Below are 18,198 nucleotides of genomic sequence, written 5' to 3'. Positions count from 1 at the left end.
AGAACACCAGGAGCCCTTCACAAGGCTCGTGTGGGGGCCGTGGGTAGATGGAGGGTGGCCGGGCCGTCTGGTCTGCATGCCTCACCCTGGCCAGTGACCTCAGACAGGCCCTTGGTGTCTTCCCGTGTGAGCGGGGCACATCTGTTCACTAGGAAGGGTGGCCTAGGGCGCACGGTGGCCCACGCCTGTCATCCCAGCACTTTGGGAGGCCAAGGCAGGACAATCGCTTGAGGCCAGGAGTTCAAGACCAGCCTGGGCAACCTAGTGAGACCCCATCTCTACGAAAAAATATAAATAAAAAAATAAGCTGGGCATGGTGGCGTGTGCCTATAGCCCCAGCTACTGGGGAGGCTGAGGTGGGAGGTTCGCTTGCACCCAGGAGGTTCAGGCTGCACTGAGCTGTGAAGGGAAAGACGGCCAAGGAGATGATGCTGGGAGACACAGGCCAGGGTGTACCAGGCCAGGGCAGCCATCAGGAGCAGCAGCCCCAGCGGGCCTGTCCCACCCAAGCAGCGGGAAGGCTGGCGTGGCCCACCCCAAACCATCGTGGAGACGGGGGCAGGAGTGGGTGCACCGGGGAGTCCATTCAAGGGCAACGTGGGCCCCTGGAGGGCTGAACAGGAACAGCATCTTCCAGGGAGCCTGGGGTGGCCGGGGCTGGAGGCATTGACTGACACATGGGTGGTGCCGAACGACACGCATCGGCCAGGCCCCTCCGTGGGAGGAGGGTCCCAGCATTGAGGGCCCTGTGGGAGGATGGTCCCAACGTGGACTGACACTCAGGTGGTGATAAACGGCATCCATCAGCAGGGCCCCGTGGGAGGAAGGTCCTAGCAGAGGTCATTCAGCAGCCACACCACGTGGCCTGGGCTGGGGACGGTGTTCTTGGTAAGCCCAGGTGTGGTCAGGAGGCTGCCTGCCTGTTTCCGGGAGAGTGAGCGGAGGCCTCAGGCACAGGGGAGCATCTGTGAGGTGCACGTGCGTACCTGGCTGGGTGGGCACCCAGCCGTGTGTGCAGGCTTCCCTGCTCTTAGGGCCTTTCGGGCACCGGCTCTCTTTCTGCCTATCTGGCAGGGTTTGGGAGGTGGTGGTTTTCCATAATGCATGAAAGGTTGGTGTTTGACCCACCTCTCTTTGGGCCTCAGTTTCCCATCTGTGCCCAGGGTCCCTGGGGCGGCCCTCAGCAGGACACCCAAGGACTCCACCCTCCGGCCCCAGCAGCTGCCCCTGCCTAGGGGACAGCCTGATGGTTTGCGGTTGGTCTCTGCCCCGGCCCTGGCATTCGTTCCATCGGCCTCATTTGTCTGTCCCTGCTTTGTGGAACACGCTGAGCCGGGGAAGGCATCTGGCTCCCCTGTCAGACTGGACTCCCCTTTCCCTGCTCAGCCACCGGCCTGGATGGGTAGCAGCGGGAGCACGGAAGGACAGTGGCTCTTTGCTTCACGGGAGGTGACGTCCTGAACTGCCTCCCCGGCGTCGCTTCTTGGAGAAACCCCAGGGCGCACCTGCTCCCCGTCCACCTGGAGAAGGTGCGAGTCGGGGGCCCTTCGCGAGCAGACCTCACTCCCGCCTCTGTTCTCCCAGGTGTCCAGTGGAGAGAATGTGGCCCAGCCCCCACCTCTCCTCCCTGGACAGAGCAGCCCTCACGCCTGCATGCCTTGGATCGGGGCCACGGTGTTCCTGGGTCACCTCCTGCTCTGACCGTCTCCGTGACCGCAGTAGGGTGTCCGGAGTTTTGGGAATCACCTCACTGAGACCGCTTAGCACAGCACTCGGCTCAGAGTGAAAGCCCCGCTAACCACTGGCTCTACCCCCTCATCGGCGTTGGTCATAAGCTGCCAGTTTCCTCTATTTTTAACCAAAGCAAACATTTTCTATTTTCCCACAAACTGAAGAGCGTGGAGATGTTTGTTAACGGCAACAGTGGGAGCCGTTCTGTGAGGGAGTGACACGTGGTCCTCACAGCCGTTGGAGGGGCCGGCTCGGGGAGGCCCGGCACAGTGACCGACCAGACCTTCAGCCGCGCTGGGATCCTGCGCGTCGCAGGATGGGACGCCCGGCCTGGAGTCCCTCCCACTGAAGCCACAGTTGTTACGAAGCCCTGGATTTCAGAGAAACAACCAGTCTTCTTGGAGCCAGGACCTTTCCGGGGATGGGTTGAGGAGACAGAGCCTTCCTGGCCCAAGGAGTCCAGGGCTCAGAGGGGCCCAGGTCTGGGAGGAGACACGGACTTTCGGAACAGCAGGAGCCTGTGTGTGATTTCTAGACGGCCCTGAAGAAAACAGGATAGACTTCAGAGTCAGAGACTCCTGGTTCCCGTGTGAGCTGTGCCCTGTTCTAGCCGTGCGATTCCACGGACACCTCTGTCTCTCTCCAGACCTCAGTTTCCCTATCTTTAAAATGGGGGCTCCCGTGAGGACGCGCTGCCCAGCCCAGTGACGGATGTGTGGTGTTTGTCACCCTCTCCCGGGCTCCTCTGTGAACGATGGCGCCTTCTCTCTGTCACCCGTAGCGTTTCCTAAGTGCCGTGAACCTCAGCATTGACGGCAGGACTGGATTTGCAGGAGATAGATGGGACTTTCACAGCCTGTCCCAGCTGGAGCTGAATCACCGTGTCCGTCTGCCCTGCCTTCCTGTGGCCAGAGGTCCTGTATTCGCCTCCCTGGCTGCCGAAACGAATCCCTGCAAATGTCTTCAGCCAACACAAGCATCCTCTTCCCAGCCCGGAATGTAGGGTCTGAAAGGGCCTCCAGGCTGAGCTCCCTGGGAGGCTCAGGGAGAATCCGTGTCCTGGCCCTTCCAGCTCCTGGAGTCACCTGCATTCTGCAGCTGGGGTCCCTCTCCCGCCCTGAGAGCTGGCCACGTGACAGGCAGCTCCTGGGAATGGTCCTGAGCAAGCCACTCGAAGGGTGTGGGCGTCACAGGTACTCAGTGTCCCCCTGGGGGCCGCCTTCCTGCGCCCGCAAAGGCCCAGGGTGGCCATCCCGGCAGGTGGAGGTGATGTCTGTGGGGCCTTCCCTAGCGACGAGGTGTGCACGAGAACTTTCCTGGGGGCTCAGCCCCTGAATTTCACCTGGTTCTGCTGGGTCCTCCCTCCTCATGCCCTCATTGGAATGGTGACCTCAGAGCTGTGGCCTGAGCCCCTTTCCTCAGCTGGGCTTTTCTGAGGGTGACAAGCCCAGACGGGGGTTTTGAAGTCAGCCTTTAGAACTTCTCATTCCTGCCCAGGACTAAGGCTTGGTGTGGCCAGATGCAGCTTGCTCTGGCGTCACAGGCAGTGGTGTGGGTCCCAGGCCCTGACCACTGCCTGTATTGGTGTGGGAGGACTGGGGCTCCTCCTGACCCCTGGTCTTCTGGGGCCGCAGGCTATGGGTGCCTCTCGTGTCTGATGCAGGGCGCTTTGCGGAGAAGGCTCTCGGGGAAGAGGAGCTGCTGCACGGGCTGTACAGCCCCCCCCACCACCGGGACGTCCCCAGGCCCGGTGTCTGCCCTCAGCACGTGGCTCCTTCGTGCACAGTTCAGTAAGTGACTTAGGAGGAACAGAAAGGCGGGTGTTAAAAATCTGCCCTGTCCTTCCCGTTCTGAGGCTGTCCTGGCAGAGTCACGTGGAAGATTTGGGATGGCAGCCCGGCCCAGGGCCTCCGTCTGTGGGCCAGCAAGCTCCCGTCCATGCCACGGGGGTGTGGAGCCCAAGCCTTTCTCCAAGGGGAATCCCAAGAAACCCACAGGGCTGGATGTGTCATGGGGACCTCGGCACCCGCCTTCCAGGAGTCCCCAGACCAGCACCCCTCTCAGCTGCATTGCAAGGCTGCAGCTAGACAGGCAGGGCAGGGCCAGGCGGAGAATGGGCCACGGTCATGCCAGGGATGGGCCGCAGGCCGCTTGCCTCTCGGAAGTTCCCTGTGTGTTGAAAACGAGAGAAATGTCAAAGCACGGCAGCCCAGGCTGTGGCATTTTCAAACTGTTTACATTGAGCGCACTGGTGTCTCCCGCCCCCACCGTCCAGCAAACCCGGCACCGTCTCAAATGCCGGGTGCACGTGGACTGCCCATCTGTGAGCTCTGCCCTGCAGCCCAGCAGAGCCCGTGACATGAATGTGGGTTGTGGCACCCTGCACTTAGCTTGTTTATGTTTTTACTAATTTCCTTCTTCAGATGTGACGTTTTGTTTATCATCCCATAGAAAGCAAAACCCGAACCCCCTCCCTGAGCCCTGCCGAGGGGGTCCTGGGTGACCGGCCCTGCCCTCAGCAGCAGCCCCGTCTCCTCGGGCTCAGGTGGGGCCAGCGGCATCAGAGTTCCTGGAGCGGCCGGTCGGCTCAGCTCTCTGCTGGGAGGGACGCTCTGTCTGGCCTGTGCTGCATGGAGGGTCAGTGGTGGACAGGGCTGCCCACCCGTCCCACTCCCCGGCAGTCTCCCGCGATGCTCACCATGCTGGGGAGGGCCACGACTTCTGGGCCTGGGCGCAGGGCTCCCAGCATGCTTGGACTGACCGTTCCTGTTCCAGGAAACATCCAGGTGACTGTCCCATCCCCCCAACCAGTCAGGGCCACGGCACGCTCTGCTGCTCGGCCAACCCCGCTGGATCTGATAACATCTTCCATGTTTCAACCCCTCACTCCTGGAAAAGGAGCCCAAGCGTGTCACCTGCCCTCCTCACCTGGCACACCTTCTGTCAGGGCACCCGGGAGGAAGGAGGGGCGGCCAGGTGACCGGTTCAGCTGAGTCCGTTCCCTTCCGCAAGCGCGTTCAGTACTTTTCCAAAGCCTTTTTCCCAGTGGCTGAGTCAGTGGCATCCCCTCCTGATCTCTGTGCAGAAGGGAGGCTGAGCGCCCCCCGGCCGGGGTGAGAGGCGGTCTCTGCCGAGGATGCCCCTCTCCTCTCAACCTTGCAGGGGCAGAGAGAAAAATCGCAGTCTTCCCAGGCTGCCCAGCACTGCTGGCTTCTGGCAATACCTGAAGTGTCCCTTGTGGCCCCTGTGAGCCACCTGGCCCTGAGGAGCCTGTGTGCTTAGGCCAGGGGGTTGAAGCCACAGATACGTCCTGTTGTCACCAGTAGAACTGATCTCAGGCATTTATTGGCTGTAAAAACGTCTTCAGTAGCTCAGCAGATGGTTCCTCGGAGGCTGTTGGCTCACCCTGTGGCTTGGGCAGTGGATGGACCAGGGTGGACTCTGTGTTGAGGATTCTCCCTTCTCTCTCATCACTGGCTGTGCACAGGGAGCTGTTTCCACCACCCTCAGTTATTCTGGTGAAACCTTAAACAATAGGGGTGACGCCAGCCTTGTCCTTGCCCAGCGGGGGGACGCCAGCCTTGTCCTTGCCCAGCGGGGGGACGCCAGCCTTGTCCTTCCCCAGCGGGGTGATGACAGCCTTGTCCTTCCCCAGCGGGGGGACGCCAGCCTTGTCCTTCCCCAGCGGGGGGACGCCAGCCTTGTCCTTCCCCAGCGGGGGGACGCCAGCCTTGTCCTTCCCCAGCGGGGGGACGCCAGCCTTGTCCTTGCCCAGCATCTTTGCACATTCAGCAAAGCCTCGTCTCACCGCCGACCTCAAGCCTCCACTTCTGAGTGTGATTGTTGGTGAGCGTCTCTGCCCTTCGGGGCTCCCGGGGTGCCTGGCTCTGCCCAGACAGCCTCATGGGGAAAGATGATTAAATGTGGCCCCTGCCCGGGGTACTCACTCATGGCCTACAGGAGACTTAAAACAAGCTCTGGAGAGCAAGACCCACAGCCTCGAGCTCAGCAGAGGCAGGAGGCAGCCTGGAGCCGGGTCTTAGAGGAAGCACAAACGTCAGTTAGGGAGGGGCGTTCCACACCGAGGGTCTCTGTCAACGCAGAGAAAAGGGGCCACCAGCCCTGGTGGGGAGGACAGTCCTGCCAGCCTGGAGGCCGTGAGAAGACAGCTGAGAACCCAAAAGCAAAGCCCCGTCACTGCAGCTCCCCTCCCGGGGTTCGTCCAAGGAGAGCAGCACGCAGTGGCTCACGGAGGCCCACGGTGGCCAGGGGCTGCTCTCTTCAGCGGAAGTGCAGAGTGGATTTACGTAAGCAGCAGAGATAGTCTGCCCACCGGAACCCCTGCCAGACAGCAGGACATCCCCCGGGACTCAACGAGGGGACACTAGCAAAAGTGGGGCAAAGCCGCCCGCCGTGGGACCTGACTTGGGAGAGGCCGGGCCCCCCACCCCACGCTTATATCCGCGGCACCTCTGGCCCTTTCCACCAACCTGGTGCCGGGATGTGTCCCCTAGATCCAGGATCAGACAGAACAAAGAACTGTACCAACCCGCCCTGAGCTGGGCCAACCGTGCACACAGGCCGTGGGAGCTAGCTGAGATGTAGCTTTCTCGGCCCCAGTCCCCAGGATTCTGATCCAATCAGTCTGGTTGGGCCCAAGAATCGTCATTGATAACAGACCAGTCCCTGAGCAATTCAGCTGCAGGTGGCTCTGGACTCCGCTTGGAAAAACAGTGATGTATGTGGTAAGGCTGCCCTTCAGGACCCAGGACGCTGGGCACTCAGAGCTCAGGCCGCCCCTTGGGAGCCAGGACGCTGGGCACTCAGAGCTCAGGCCGCCCCTCAGGAGCCAGGACGCTGGGCACTCAGAGCTCAGGCCGCCCCTCAGGAGCCAGGACGCTGGGCACTCAGAGCTCAGGCTGCCCTTCAGGAGCCAGGACGCTGGGCACTCAGAGCTCAGGCCGCCCCTCAGGAGCCAGGACGCTGGGCACTCAGAGCTCAGGCCGCCCCTCAGGAGCCAGGACGCTGGGCACTCAGAGCTCAGGCTGCCCTTCAGGAGCCAGGACGCTGGGCACTCAGAGCTCAGGCCGCCCCTCAGGAGCCAGGACGCTGGGCACTCAGAGCTCAGGCCGCCCCTCAGGAGCCAGGACACTGGGCACTCAGAGCTCAGGCCGCCCCTCAGGAGCCAGGACACTGGGCACTCAGAGCTCAGGCCGCCCCTCAGGAGCCAGGACACTGGGCACTCAGAGCTCAGGCCGCCCCTCAGGAGCCAGGACACTGGGCACTCAGAGCTCAGGCTGCCCTTCAGGAGCCAGGACGCTGGGCACTCAGAGCTCAGGCCGCCCTTCAGGAGCCAGGACGCTGGGCACTCAGAGCTCAGGCCGCCCCTCAGGAGCCAGGACGCTGGGCACTCAGAGCTCAGGCCGCCCTTCAGGAGCCAGGACGCTGGGCACTCAGAGCTCAGGCCGCCCCTCAGGAGCCAGGACGCTGGGCACTCAGAGCTCAGGCCGCCCCTCAGGAGCCAGGACGCTGGGCACTCAGAGCTCAGGCCGCCCCTCAGGAGCCAGGACGCTGGACACTCAGAGCTCAGGCCGCCCCTCAGGACCCAGGATGCTGGGCACTCAGCAGGCCATGAGTGGGTCCCTGCCAAGCCCAGCCTCTCACCAAGGAAGAGTTGAGGGGTGACCTGTGCCCAGACCCCAGGCCCCCTGCACACGCATCCACGGGATCTGGAAAAGGTGCCCCCCAGGTGTCCTCTAGTGAGAGCCAGGACACGCCGTAGACAGCCTGGGGGTTGGGAGGTCATGGGGATGGGCCTGGGGGATGTCAGCCAGGACACCTCCCTTGCATACTTTTTGTAAATATTTTTTATTGACCTTTCTTAGGGAGATTCCCTACACTTCCCTTGCCTTTACCTGGGGACCCCTGGGATCATCTGTCTCCCACTTGTTACTGTGCAGAAGGGGAAACTGAGGCCTAGGATCACCCAGCGAGTACTCTTTCTGCTTCCGTCATCAGTCAGAGGACGTTTCGCCAGGTGGTGTTGATGATTATAAGGATGGTCGATGGTCGGGGTTTCATGTGGAGCTGAGGCAGGGGTGCCTGGAGTCTGGGGTCCGAATGGCTGTTGGGCTCAGCTGGACATGTGGCCAGAGGGCAGGAGGCTCCAGGAACATTTCAGAGCCTCTGCCAGGAGTGGGACGTGGACAGAAGGCCGTCATCACCACTTCTCTGAAATTCCTGGACTGTTCTAAGAAAGGGGGCATCCAGAAGCCAGGGACAGCCCACAGACAGGTGGCCTTTGGGGCAGATCCGCTTGGCCTGGATGTCAAAGCTGTGAGGATCCCAGAGCAGGCTACCTCGGGCTGGGAACAGAGCTGCTTGTTCTGTGAACAGCCCAGGTCATTGGCAAGTGGAAAGCCCCAGGTATGAAATGAAGGAGTCAGGAGCTGTGCTAGCCCCAGATGGGCCTCGAGGAACGGCCCGGTCCCTTCTCAGTGGAGCAGGGCTTGAAGTCACCCGGATTTCCCATGCATGAGCTACTCAGAGGAGTAGGCAGGGGCGAGGAGAGAGGGACAAAGGCTGAATCACCGGCAGAAAGAAAAGCTCACATCTTAGCCTCACACACGTTGTCACTGTGCCTGAGGTGATAACAGCTTAGCATTCACAGCAAGTGGTGCTGGGGACGGTGCTGGGGACGGTGGTGGGGACGGTGGTGGGGACGGTGGTGGGGACGGTGCTGGGGACGGTGATGATGAGGGTGGTAATGTTGGCAGAGGAGACGGTGCTGATGGTGATGATCATGGGGGAGGTGATGACCACGGGGGTGATGATGATAGAGGAGATGGTGGAGGTGATGATGGTGCTGATGGTGATGGTGGTTAGAGGTGACACTGATAAAAACGGAAGGCACGAGGTGGCGAGAGCCCAAGGCCGCAGATGGCTCTAGACTTCTCTGGACTGTTTGACCGAGTCCTCGTTCACTCATTTGTTTATGAAACGCCTGTTCTGAAGCACGCGCTTGGCCAGCTATGTGATCCAGAAAACAGAACAGTCCTGCCCTGGGGCCCTTCCCTTGAGTCCAGCGAACAATGCCACCCAGTGTAGCCAGGGCCAAGCGTTCCTTGGGGAAGAGCCACATCCTGCCTCAGGCTCCAGGAGCGCCCCACAGAGGGGCTGAGACACACCATGGCAGGGTGGTAGGGGGCATGAGCAAAGGCGGGGGCACAGGGCTGGGGACTTGGCTCTGGCTTCCTGCATGGGCTCTCCCTGGGCAGGGGGTGGGGGTGAGGTAGAGGAGGGGCAGGTGCTGGCCAGCTGACTCGCGTTCTAAAGGGAACTGGTGAAGTTTCTCCGCTGATTGGAAAACCCCCAATTTGGGCCAGAGCTTAGAGGGGTGAATCGTCCCGAAGGGATTTGTTGGAAGCCGCGTTTTTCCTTGTCCAGGGGCTGCTCCCTTCCTGCTGCTTCCTGCTGGGGGCACCTGGGTCTGGCCGCTCCCTGAGGCTTTCAGCCCAGCTGTGGCAGGAAGTGGCCAGAGAGCCTCAGCAGCGGAGCCCGCAGTAGAGTTCCCTGCCCGCTGCCCTCTGCCTGGGAGCAGAACGCGGGTCAGCTGGGAGCCGCCGGATGGGATGTGCTTTAATGACTGGATTTGCAAGTCATTCGTCTTCTGCTTGAGCTTTGAGTCTCTTTGCCGTGAGGAAATAAAACTGTGTCTTTTCAGGACCACTAAATGCGCTTTCCCAGCCCCTTTGCAAGGCTGTGCCAGGGAAAACTCCATGGAGCCGGGTCCTAATCCCCTTCTCTCCCAGAGGCCTCCGACAGCTCTGTTCTGTGGGGGTTGTGTGTGTGCACACCTGTGAGGGTGCATAGCTGTGACTGCACACACGTGTGCGTTTGTGAGTGTGTAGGGGTGTGTGCTTGTGTGCATGAATGTGTTGGTGTGTGTATATGCGTGTGCATACTGTAGTGGGTGGTCAGAGCTAAACCACCCAATCCAGGCCTAGCCCCATGGCAATGCTCGGTGGACATCGCCTGGGCCTGCCTCTCCCTGGGCCTCAGTTTCCCCAGAGGCCCTCTGAGCTCTGACAGGACTGGAGAGCTCTGCAAGGACATCCCCTCGTCCTTCCCCTGCTAATGAGACGTCCATGTCACCACACGGTGAGCTCTTGCAGTGTACCGGGCCCCGTGTGTGCCTCGTCCCACAACAACCCTGGGAGGGAGGCAGCTGCTCTTACCCTCTGGGGTTTGGAACCTGGGCTGGCGAGGGTCAGTGGCAGCAGCGGAATGCCAACACCCATGCCCAGAAATGTGCTGTCTATGGGCCCAGGGAAGCGGATCTGCGGGCCTGTGTGTACAGGGCAAGGGGCCTCCACAGGACTGAACGGTTCCAGAGGGTCTTCCCGGAGGCGGTGGCTGGGACAGACTGAAAACACAGAGGAGGAGGCTGGGGAGGGAGGGCAGGCGGGGCCACGGGCCAGGGAGGCAGCACCATTCAGTGCACGGGGGGAAGGGCCGGTGAGCGGGGGAGGGGGTGCACGCGGCCCCCTTCGTCCAGCCGGGCGAGCAGGACAGACAGTAGGCAGACACCAGAGGTCTCAGAAGGCCCCCTCGGAGCCGCACTGCGCACCGCTAGCCAGCTGTGCCCATTAGACTTAAAATCAGGTTTAAAACGCAGTTCCTGGAGGTTCTGGTCACATTTCGAGTTTCCCGCAGCCACGTGTGGCCAGCGGCTGTTGAGTTGGATGGCACGGAAGGTCATGCCCATCACTGAGGAGGCACCGACGGCCAGGCCGGGCTGGGGGTGAGAAGGTGACCCCAGGCACCCACACCAGGGGGCAGGCTCAGAGGGACGTGGACTGGCTGTGTGTCCAGGGGACCCAGCCAGGGCGAGAACAGCTGCCCCCAAGGACAGTACCCACAAGAGACCTGGGCCAGCCGGGAGGGCCCCGCCTCTGCAGTGGACGTTCTGGGAGCTGACAGTTTCATAACGGTTTTATTGGGCGCCCTGCGGTGCAGAGCTTTGCCTGGGGGCCTACGGTGAATTATCACAGCCCAAGTAATGAGGGGCTGATCATTTTCTAAAGAAAATAATTCTTTTCTTTCTTTAGAGACAGGTCTCACAGTGTCATCCAGGCTGGATTGCAGTGGTCACTGCAGGCTTGACCTCATGGGCTCAAGTGATCCTCCCATCTCGGCCTTCTGAGTCGCCGGGACTACAGGTGTAAGCCACCGCCCGGCTAATTTTTTTTTTTTTTTAGAGATGGGGCGTCACTGCGTTGCCCAGGCTGGTCTTGAACTGGACTCATGCTGGGCCGTTCTGGGGAGTCAGTATGCAGAAGTAAGGCTCAGAGTTCACAGAAAAGAAATGTTGCCTCGATCTGGACTTCTCTTTTTCTAGCTAAAAGTTATTAAAATCTACTAGAACTAGTGTTCTGTGGAATGGGTTTTGCTCAAAGGCAATCCTTCCAAGTTGAATACAACGACGACTTTTTAACCTCAGAAATATCCTACACTCTGGAAGCTACCACCCAGCGGACTGTTTGGTTTAACCCCGTTTTAGAAAAATGAAATCCATTTGCCAGCACTTAAAAACCAGGAGATTCGACAAGGTCTGGACTCTTTCTCTTGAACCTCAGGATCCCTGGTGAGCCCGGGCCTCAGCTCTGCAGGGCGACCCTGGCGGGCAGTGCGTTCAGTTTGCTGTCACACCTGCCACCGCCCTGCCCTGCATGCTCTTTTTTGCTGCTGATGTCAAAAGTGCACAGAGACAGTGACGCCCGCAGACGCAGCAGCTCACGAGGCAAATGTGTCCTCAGGTGCCAGCTCACCATCTGCATTTTATTTTTAAGTAGCTCCTGGAATCCCCATCTGGCCTCACAGCCACCCAAGCCCCTGTCAAGGCAAATGTTGTGTGGAATCGTGGAAAGTGATCTGTTCCCTGCATTTCTAGCAGCCCAGACTGGTTCTTAGAAAGGCCGTGCGTGGTACACATCCTTAACCCCCCCGCAAGAAACGTTCAGGGAACACAGAGAACTGTGGTCGCAGCGTGGGAGGAAGGGAGCCACGGGCTGGTGTGCGATCCACGCCCTGTGACCCAGACACGGTCCCCCCAAAAGGATGTGGACATACCGCTCAGTACGTGTGCCCCATCCCGCTGTTCCTGTGGCCGTGATGTCCGCGGGTGGCAGGGCCAGGACGCTCCCAGGAGTCAGGCAGACCTCCGCTTCGTATACAGAAGGAAGGACCTGGCCGGGGAAGCCGAGGGCTGGGCCGGTTCCTGGGGCAGCATCTGGAGTCTGCATCGCTGGAGTGTCGGAGCCGAGACACGATGCCGTCCGCCCCGAGTAGGAGGTGTGGGCTGCGGGGCACGCAGTCGGGGGGGTTTCGCCAGCTCTGTTTCCAGCGCCTGGAAAGGTCACCAGCGTTTGATTCCAGTAAATTTGATCCTGGGTTGGGGCTGAGTTGCCTTCCTGGGCCTGGTCTGGAAGGAAGCCCTGGAGTGGGGTCTCCCTGCAGGTGGGGGCGGGGCCGGCCTTCCTGGATGAAGTGGGGTCTCCCTGCTTCCCTGGAAGGTTGGTCTGAGATGCCGGAGCCCTGTGGGGTTTACAGAATGGCACTAACCTTTCATAAGCAGCCCCCTGTGGCCTCGCGTCCTTGGGCTGTTACTGTGGGAGGCGTTGCCAGCAGAGCAGAGGGTTCCTGGAGGCCTTGGGGGAGACTCAGAAGCCGGGGGGTGGGCGGTGCCAGGCTGCACACAGCAAGCCAGGGCTGAGCCAGGCCTGGGACACCGAGCCCAGTCTCTCCCGTGCAGTGTGACTGTGGGTCCCAGGGTAGGCGTGCCGGGGGCCCCCAGCCAGTGCAGGAGAGGCCTTTGAGCTGCTTACCTCAGAAGGGCCCCCTGGGAGGGCAGAGCTTCGCCCCATTTTTCAGATGAAGAAACTGCAGCCTGTGAATCTGAGTGAGACCCGAGTGAGAGTCCACCCAGGGCTGATGGGACCCAAACCTGTGTACGGCCGTGCGAGTGTTCCGAGGCATCTGGGGAGGAAACGCACCCCCAGCCTGCATCCTGCTGTGCTCTGGAGGCTCTGCCTGATTCTCCCAGGGGCCGGGCAGGGCTGGAGAGTGATCCGGGGCCCTGCTCCAGGCTGCTTGGTCTCAGGTATCCTGGCTCCCGAAAGCCCGGTTCCCACCAGGCACAGAGCAGAGTACCCGGCACTAGGACAGGAGCAGGGAGGTCGTGGAGCCCTTTCAACCCGGGCTGTTCACAAAGAGAGTGGACCTCCTGCCCCCGGCCCAGGCCCTCTCTCTCCCCAAGGCCAGGACGGTGCTCGCACGTACTGACCATGCTGTGTCTGCTGCATGCATGAATGAATGAATGGATGGATGGATGAATGAATGAACGAACGAACAAGCAAACGGACAGGACCCAGGATCCCTGGCCTGAGCCCCGGCTCTGCCACCAGTCCTGGGGCCCCTAAGGAAGTCACCCCCTGTCTGGTCTTTGTGTGCCCATCTCTGAGTGGGTGAGCGTGTGACTTCCAGGTCTCATTTGTCACGGGAGAGCCCCACAGGTTTCGGGCCTGGGTGACAGCAGCAAGGGAGTCCCACTAAGCAGCAGGTGGCCGAGGGGCAGCCAGGTCCCATGCGGAGCACCCCTGAGAGCAGCTAATGGGGCCCCTGTTCCCCACAGGGCATCTGCCTGCCCCTAGACTTAGGGACACCCCAGATCCAGGCCTCCTGCTGCTGAGAGGGCCCCTGACAGCCCCCACATCCACTGAGTCCTGGAGAAGCCAGGCTGGGAGTTGGGTGGGCCTGGTGCTGGGCCGCCGAGGTGTTCTTTATCCCATCCTGCCTCTCTGAGCTTTAGGGGCAGGCTCAGAGCAACGTGTCCTGCGCCCAGGGCACCCAGGCAGCATTAAACCCCCACAGTCAGCATCCACCAGCCCCTCACTCTCCACATAGAGAAACAGGGACAGAGAGGGGGCAGCTGCCAGCTGTGGCTTTATGTCGAGTGTCACGGGCGGAGTACCCGATGTTCCAGCAGCATTCGCCTCCTCTCACTGGCCGGGTAGGGGGTTGCAGGGGGCAGAGACTGATCTTTGCTGCGGCATCCGGAAGGTTTTGTGGAGTTCGCCTTTGAACCAGGGCTTGAAAGTGACTTGCATTTGAAGCTTAAACCAACAGATCTCAAAAGTGCAGGGCATGGTAACATGCTGTGTACACACAGAATGAGTTGCACAGTCGGTGTAGGGCTGGAAGCTGTGTGTCCAACAACCTGTCTGCAGACCTTGTCAGAGCCTTTATGATGGGAGTGTGGATGCAAGACTTGGGAGGAGCTCAGGAGGAACTATTGCCCAAACTCCAGACTTCTCTGACTAACGACTTCTTGAGTGCTAAGACGTCACGGCCTGGACTGGCAGACACATGTTAGGAAATGCTGACAGCCACCTGGAGATGTGAAGGGAAGGTCATTCCAGGAGGGCAGAACAGCACGCGCAAAGACAGGAGCTTGGAGGGCCAGGAGACAAGTGTGGGAAGCAGCAGACAGCCATGACCCCAGCTCAGTGGGAACTGAGGAGCAGGGAGGCATTGGAAAATGGGTCAGGTCACCTCTCTAGGCTTCAGAAAGAGGACCCATAGGCAGCCCCAAGAAAGCTCCCAGCATCCCTCACGTCCCTTCTGGGGAAGCGCTCTTCCGGGGAGCTGGTGGGCAGCTGAGGGCAGGTGTGAGGGGCAGCCGGTCCAACCTGACCCCGGCCCCGAGGCCCACACCTGGAGAAGTCCATCCATCTTGTTCAGTTCAGGGGGCTCCTCTGGTACCAGGGCCTGACCCCACCCCCATCCGTGTGCCCTAGTGGCCCATGTTCTGCCTGAATCTCTGGAGAATCCGTCTGGTTGGTGGCGTGGACCTGGAGTGGGCTGTGAATATTTAATAAGCAGCTCCCCAGGTGGAAGAAGCCTGATTTGCAGAGTCTGCCCATTTCCATGGTGTGAAAAGTGCCCCTTGGCTGGTTTTATGCGGCCTCCAGCGTGGAGGCGGGAGCGCGGGCAGCGTCACTGCTAGCGAGGACTTTAACCCTCGGCTGCAAGAGACAGAAATACCCTAATTGGGAAGGGATGAGACCCTGACACCTGTCGCTCCTGAAATGAACGTATTGCACTGTAAGTTGATATCATTTAATTTTTAATGATGATTGTGTTTAACAACAGTTAGCAAAACCCTTGGAAAGGGAGCAGTCAGCTCTGCAGAGCTGGACCGAGCGCCTGCCCGGCACCTGGAGGCCTTCTCGGTGACAAGCCCTTTCTGTGTCTGTCCTGTCTTCTCAGACAAACGAGGGAGCAGGAGACGCCCCCTGACTTTTTTTATTTCTCCGACTACGAGAGGCACAACGCAGAGATTGCCGCCTTCCACCTGGACAGGTGAGGCTGTCCTTCCTCCACGCTGCCCCATGCGCTCAGACCCGCTGGTGAGCCTGGCCGTCCCACGCTGGACACAGCAGGACGTCACCGTCACCATGGACACCATCAGGCAGTGCCGGGGCCTGCTGTCCCTGCATCCTGAGTGCTGCCCTGTCCCAGACCCTGGTGTTATCGCCCACACAACACGCTGCAGGGAGACCCTCCCTCCCATATCCCCTCTCACAGACGAGAAACTGAGGCCCTGTGAGAGCGATTCGCCCAGACTCCCCACGCTCCTAACGCTTCGTCCCGGCCCTTGGGGCACCTTGATCCCGAGGGGCCCCCCCGTGCCCCCACAGTTCAGGCAGACGGGAGGCACAGAAGCTGCCGTGTAGTCGGGAATAGAGGAAAAGGAAAGAGGGAAGGGGGAGTATAAGTGCCGTGAATCTCAACACAGAGAATCACAGGGCACAGACGTCCCTGGAAGACCAAAGCAGGCTTCCTAAGGAGGAGGAAGCGACGCTCATGGTGAGGGGCCCTGGGAGGTCCCGCGGTCACCCGTCTCCAGAGGGGCTCCAGCCCAGCAGAAGGGGAACACGTGAGGGTCTGCTCTCCCCTGCTGACGGGGTGGTGGGGGGTCCGTGTTCAGTACCCTCCAGGGGCAGTTCACAGGCCGGCCCTGGGTCCAGAGGGGCGCAGGGGATTGAAGGACCTTACGCTGGTACAGTGGAGGGAGGAGGTGCCGCCCTGGGTCCCCTAGAGCGCCCCGCCTCCTCGCAGGGCCCTGAGGCGTCCAGCCCAGAGTGTGGCCCCAGGGCCGGCAGCACTGGCCTGGCCCCGGACTGATCAGAATGCAGAGTCCCAGGCTCCACCCAGAGCAGGGACCAGAATCTGCATTTTAACAAGATCCTTGGTGATGCAGGTGCACACTGGAGTTTAAATGGCTTTTTTAAAGATCAAAGTCTTCTGTGGTGACTATAGAAATCCCCAGAAGTCAGAATTTCAGCTATTCCAGCTATCTAGAACAGGCTGAACCCAGAAAAAGGCTTTTCTATGAAAAAAAGGAAGCGCCACTAAGCCAGGGGGGTCACTTGTTAGGAAACAGGCCTCCCTCCTCGGATCAAGCTGTTTATAAACAGGACACAGAGCCCGGCGCCTGATCCAGCTGTCCGACCTGTGGAGGGGCAGGTGCTCCACTCAGAGGCATGGTTTGGCCCCGGACCCTGGGTCGCCCGGCAGACAGCCCTCGTCCCTCCACACCTGGTCAGTTCGCCTTGGGGGATAATCACCACGTCCTCAGTCAGCAAGAAAAGCTCACGCCCTGGATTCTCCTTTTAATTAAGCAAGTGGGAGCTTGCAGTGTGGTTCAGAAAGGGAACCATTGAAAGTGGTTACTTTAATTTTGTTTTAAATTTAGCCCTGGAATGAGGGCAGGCTTTGGCTATGCGGGCAGTTGGCAGTGTGTGCCAATCAGTGAGCATCACCAGCCCCGGTCCCTCGGGGCCCCCTCCCGCCCCCATCACTTCGGGGCCAGGCGGAGCCACCCGCCCTGGAGTGGGGTTTATACGGAGGCAGGGAGACGGTGGCCCGCTCAGCCGCACAGAGCACAGACCCTGCCCTGCCCCTTTCCTGCCAGGATCCTGGACTTCCGCCGGGTTCCTCCCGTGGCCGGCAGGATGGTCAACATGACCAAGGAGATCCGGGATGTCACGCGAGACAAGAAGCTGTGGAGGACCTTCTTCATCTCCCCAGGTAGCCTCGCACAGGGAGCCTGCGCCAAAGCACAGCGCCCGGGGCTCGGGTACCCCCAACCAAGAGAAGCCGCAGGCGGTGCTGTGCCCAGCCCCCCTCCCACACCCGCTGTGCCGACCCACACCCGGCTCCCACATGCTGCCATCGCCACGTAACCAATGTCTGACTGTGCACAGAGAGGCTGCTTCTACCATTTGCTTATGTTTATCTTAACTGGTGAAATGATTCACTTTCGGAAGATCCTAGCCTCTCCAGGGAGCCTTCTCCAGGTGGCCCTGCCAGCAGACCTCCCTGGGACTTCCCCACCCAGATTTAAACACACCCAGCAGGACCCCCGTCACATAGCAACAGGGTGGGTAGCCTCCCCCACCTCAGCGAGGCAGCTGCACTGTGAGCAGGGCTGGTCATCCCAGGGCCCTGGTGCCCTTGAGGGGACACAGGATTCCCTGGAAGTCAGGTGGGAATAGATATCTCTATTGGTGCTGAGGTTTATAAAACCTTCAAGACTCTGCATGGTAAGTACAGTGCACGCATAAACACATGGTTTTCTACTTAATTACCTACACAGGTTGCTTTAAACCTGACATTTGGGCTGGGCGCGGTGGCTAATGCCTGTCCTCTCAGCATTTTTGGAAGCTGAGGTGGGAGGATCGCTTGAGCTCAGGAGTTTGAGACCAGACTGGGCAGCATGGCCAGACCTCTGTCTACAGAAAATAAGAAAATTAGCCGGGCTTGGTGGTGCTTGCATGTGGTCCCAGCTACTGAGGAGGCTGAGGCAGGAGGATGGCTTGAGACCAGGAGGTGGAGGCTGCAGTGAGTGGTGATTATGCCCCTGCACTCCAGCCTGGGCAACAGAGTGAGACCCTGTCTCAAAAAAAAAAAAAAAAGAAAGAAAAGGAACTGGCGTTTGCAGCTCTCCCGAGGGGCCAGCCCTCCCCTTCGAGTGCCTCCCTTGCACCAGGCCCCTGGCTGAGCTCTGGGGACGCCCTCCTTCCTGTCCTGGACTCGGTCCCCTGCGTTTCCATCTTGAAGGTCAAGAGTGACCCCGGGAAACCCCACAGAGCCAGGACCCACTGGGGAGGGGCCCTCCGGATTGGAGGGAGCCTCAGCCGCTCTCCTGGCCCGTCAGTTTAATTCATGCAGATAAAATCCAATTAGGGCCCGTGATTAGCTGCGTCTTCGGATTTGCCGGCACGTAAAACCTCGACCTAAAAGCTCATTTCCTGCAGATGTTCCATGATTCAATTAAGCTCCGTTCCATCAGCCAGGGCTCACCGAGATCCTCATCTGCTTTCTTCCTCTCCAAGCCCATTA

At 60.2% G+C, this 18,198-nt stretch overlaps 1 protein-coding gene across 1 annotated transcript in view; it reads left to right on the top strand.

The window, feature by feature from the left end:
- The window catches only part of FAM20C (FAM20C golgi associated secretory pathway kinase), a 60,574-nt gene that overhangs the window by 33,985 nt on the left and 8,391 nt on the right, over window positions 1–18,198 (top strand). Inside the window, exons 4-5 of the mRNA XM_021669274.2 lie at window positions 15,061–15,153; window positions 16,769–16,884. Coding sequence (XP_021524949.2) covers window positions 15,061–15,153; window positions 16,769–16,884 — 209 coding nt within the window. The remainder of the gene's footprint in view (window positions 1–15,060; window positions 15,154–16,768; window positions 16,885–18,198) is intronic.

Source organism: Aotus nancymaae, unplaced genomic scaffold, assembly GCF_030222135.1.
Source record: "Aotus nancymaae isolate 86718 unplaced genomic scaffold, 86718_ANA_hifiasm-v0.15.2.pri h1tg000015l_1, whole genome shotgun sequence".
In the NCBI taxonomy this organism is placed as follows: domain Eukaryota; kingdom Metazoa; phylum Chordata; class Mammalia; order Primates; family Aotidae; genus Aotus; species Aotus nancymaae.
The sequence above is the reverse complement of the archived record's forward strand: the minus strand, read 5'-3'. Positions and strand labels throughout refer to the sequence as shown.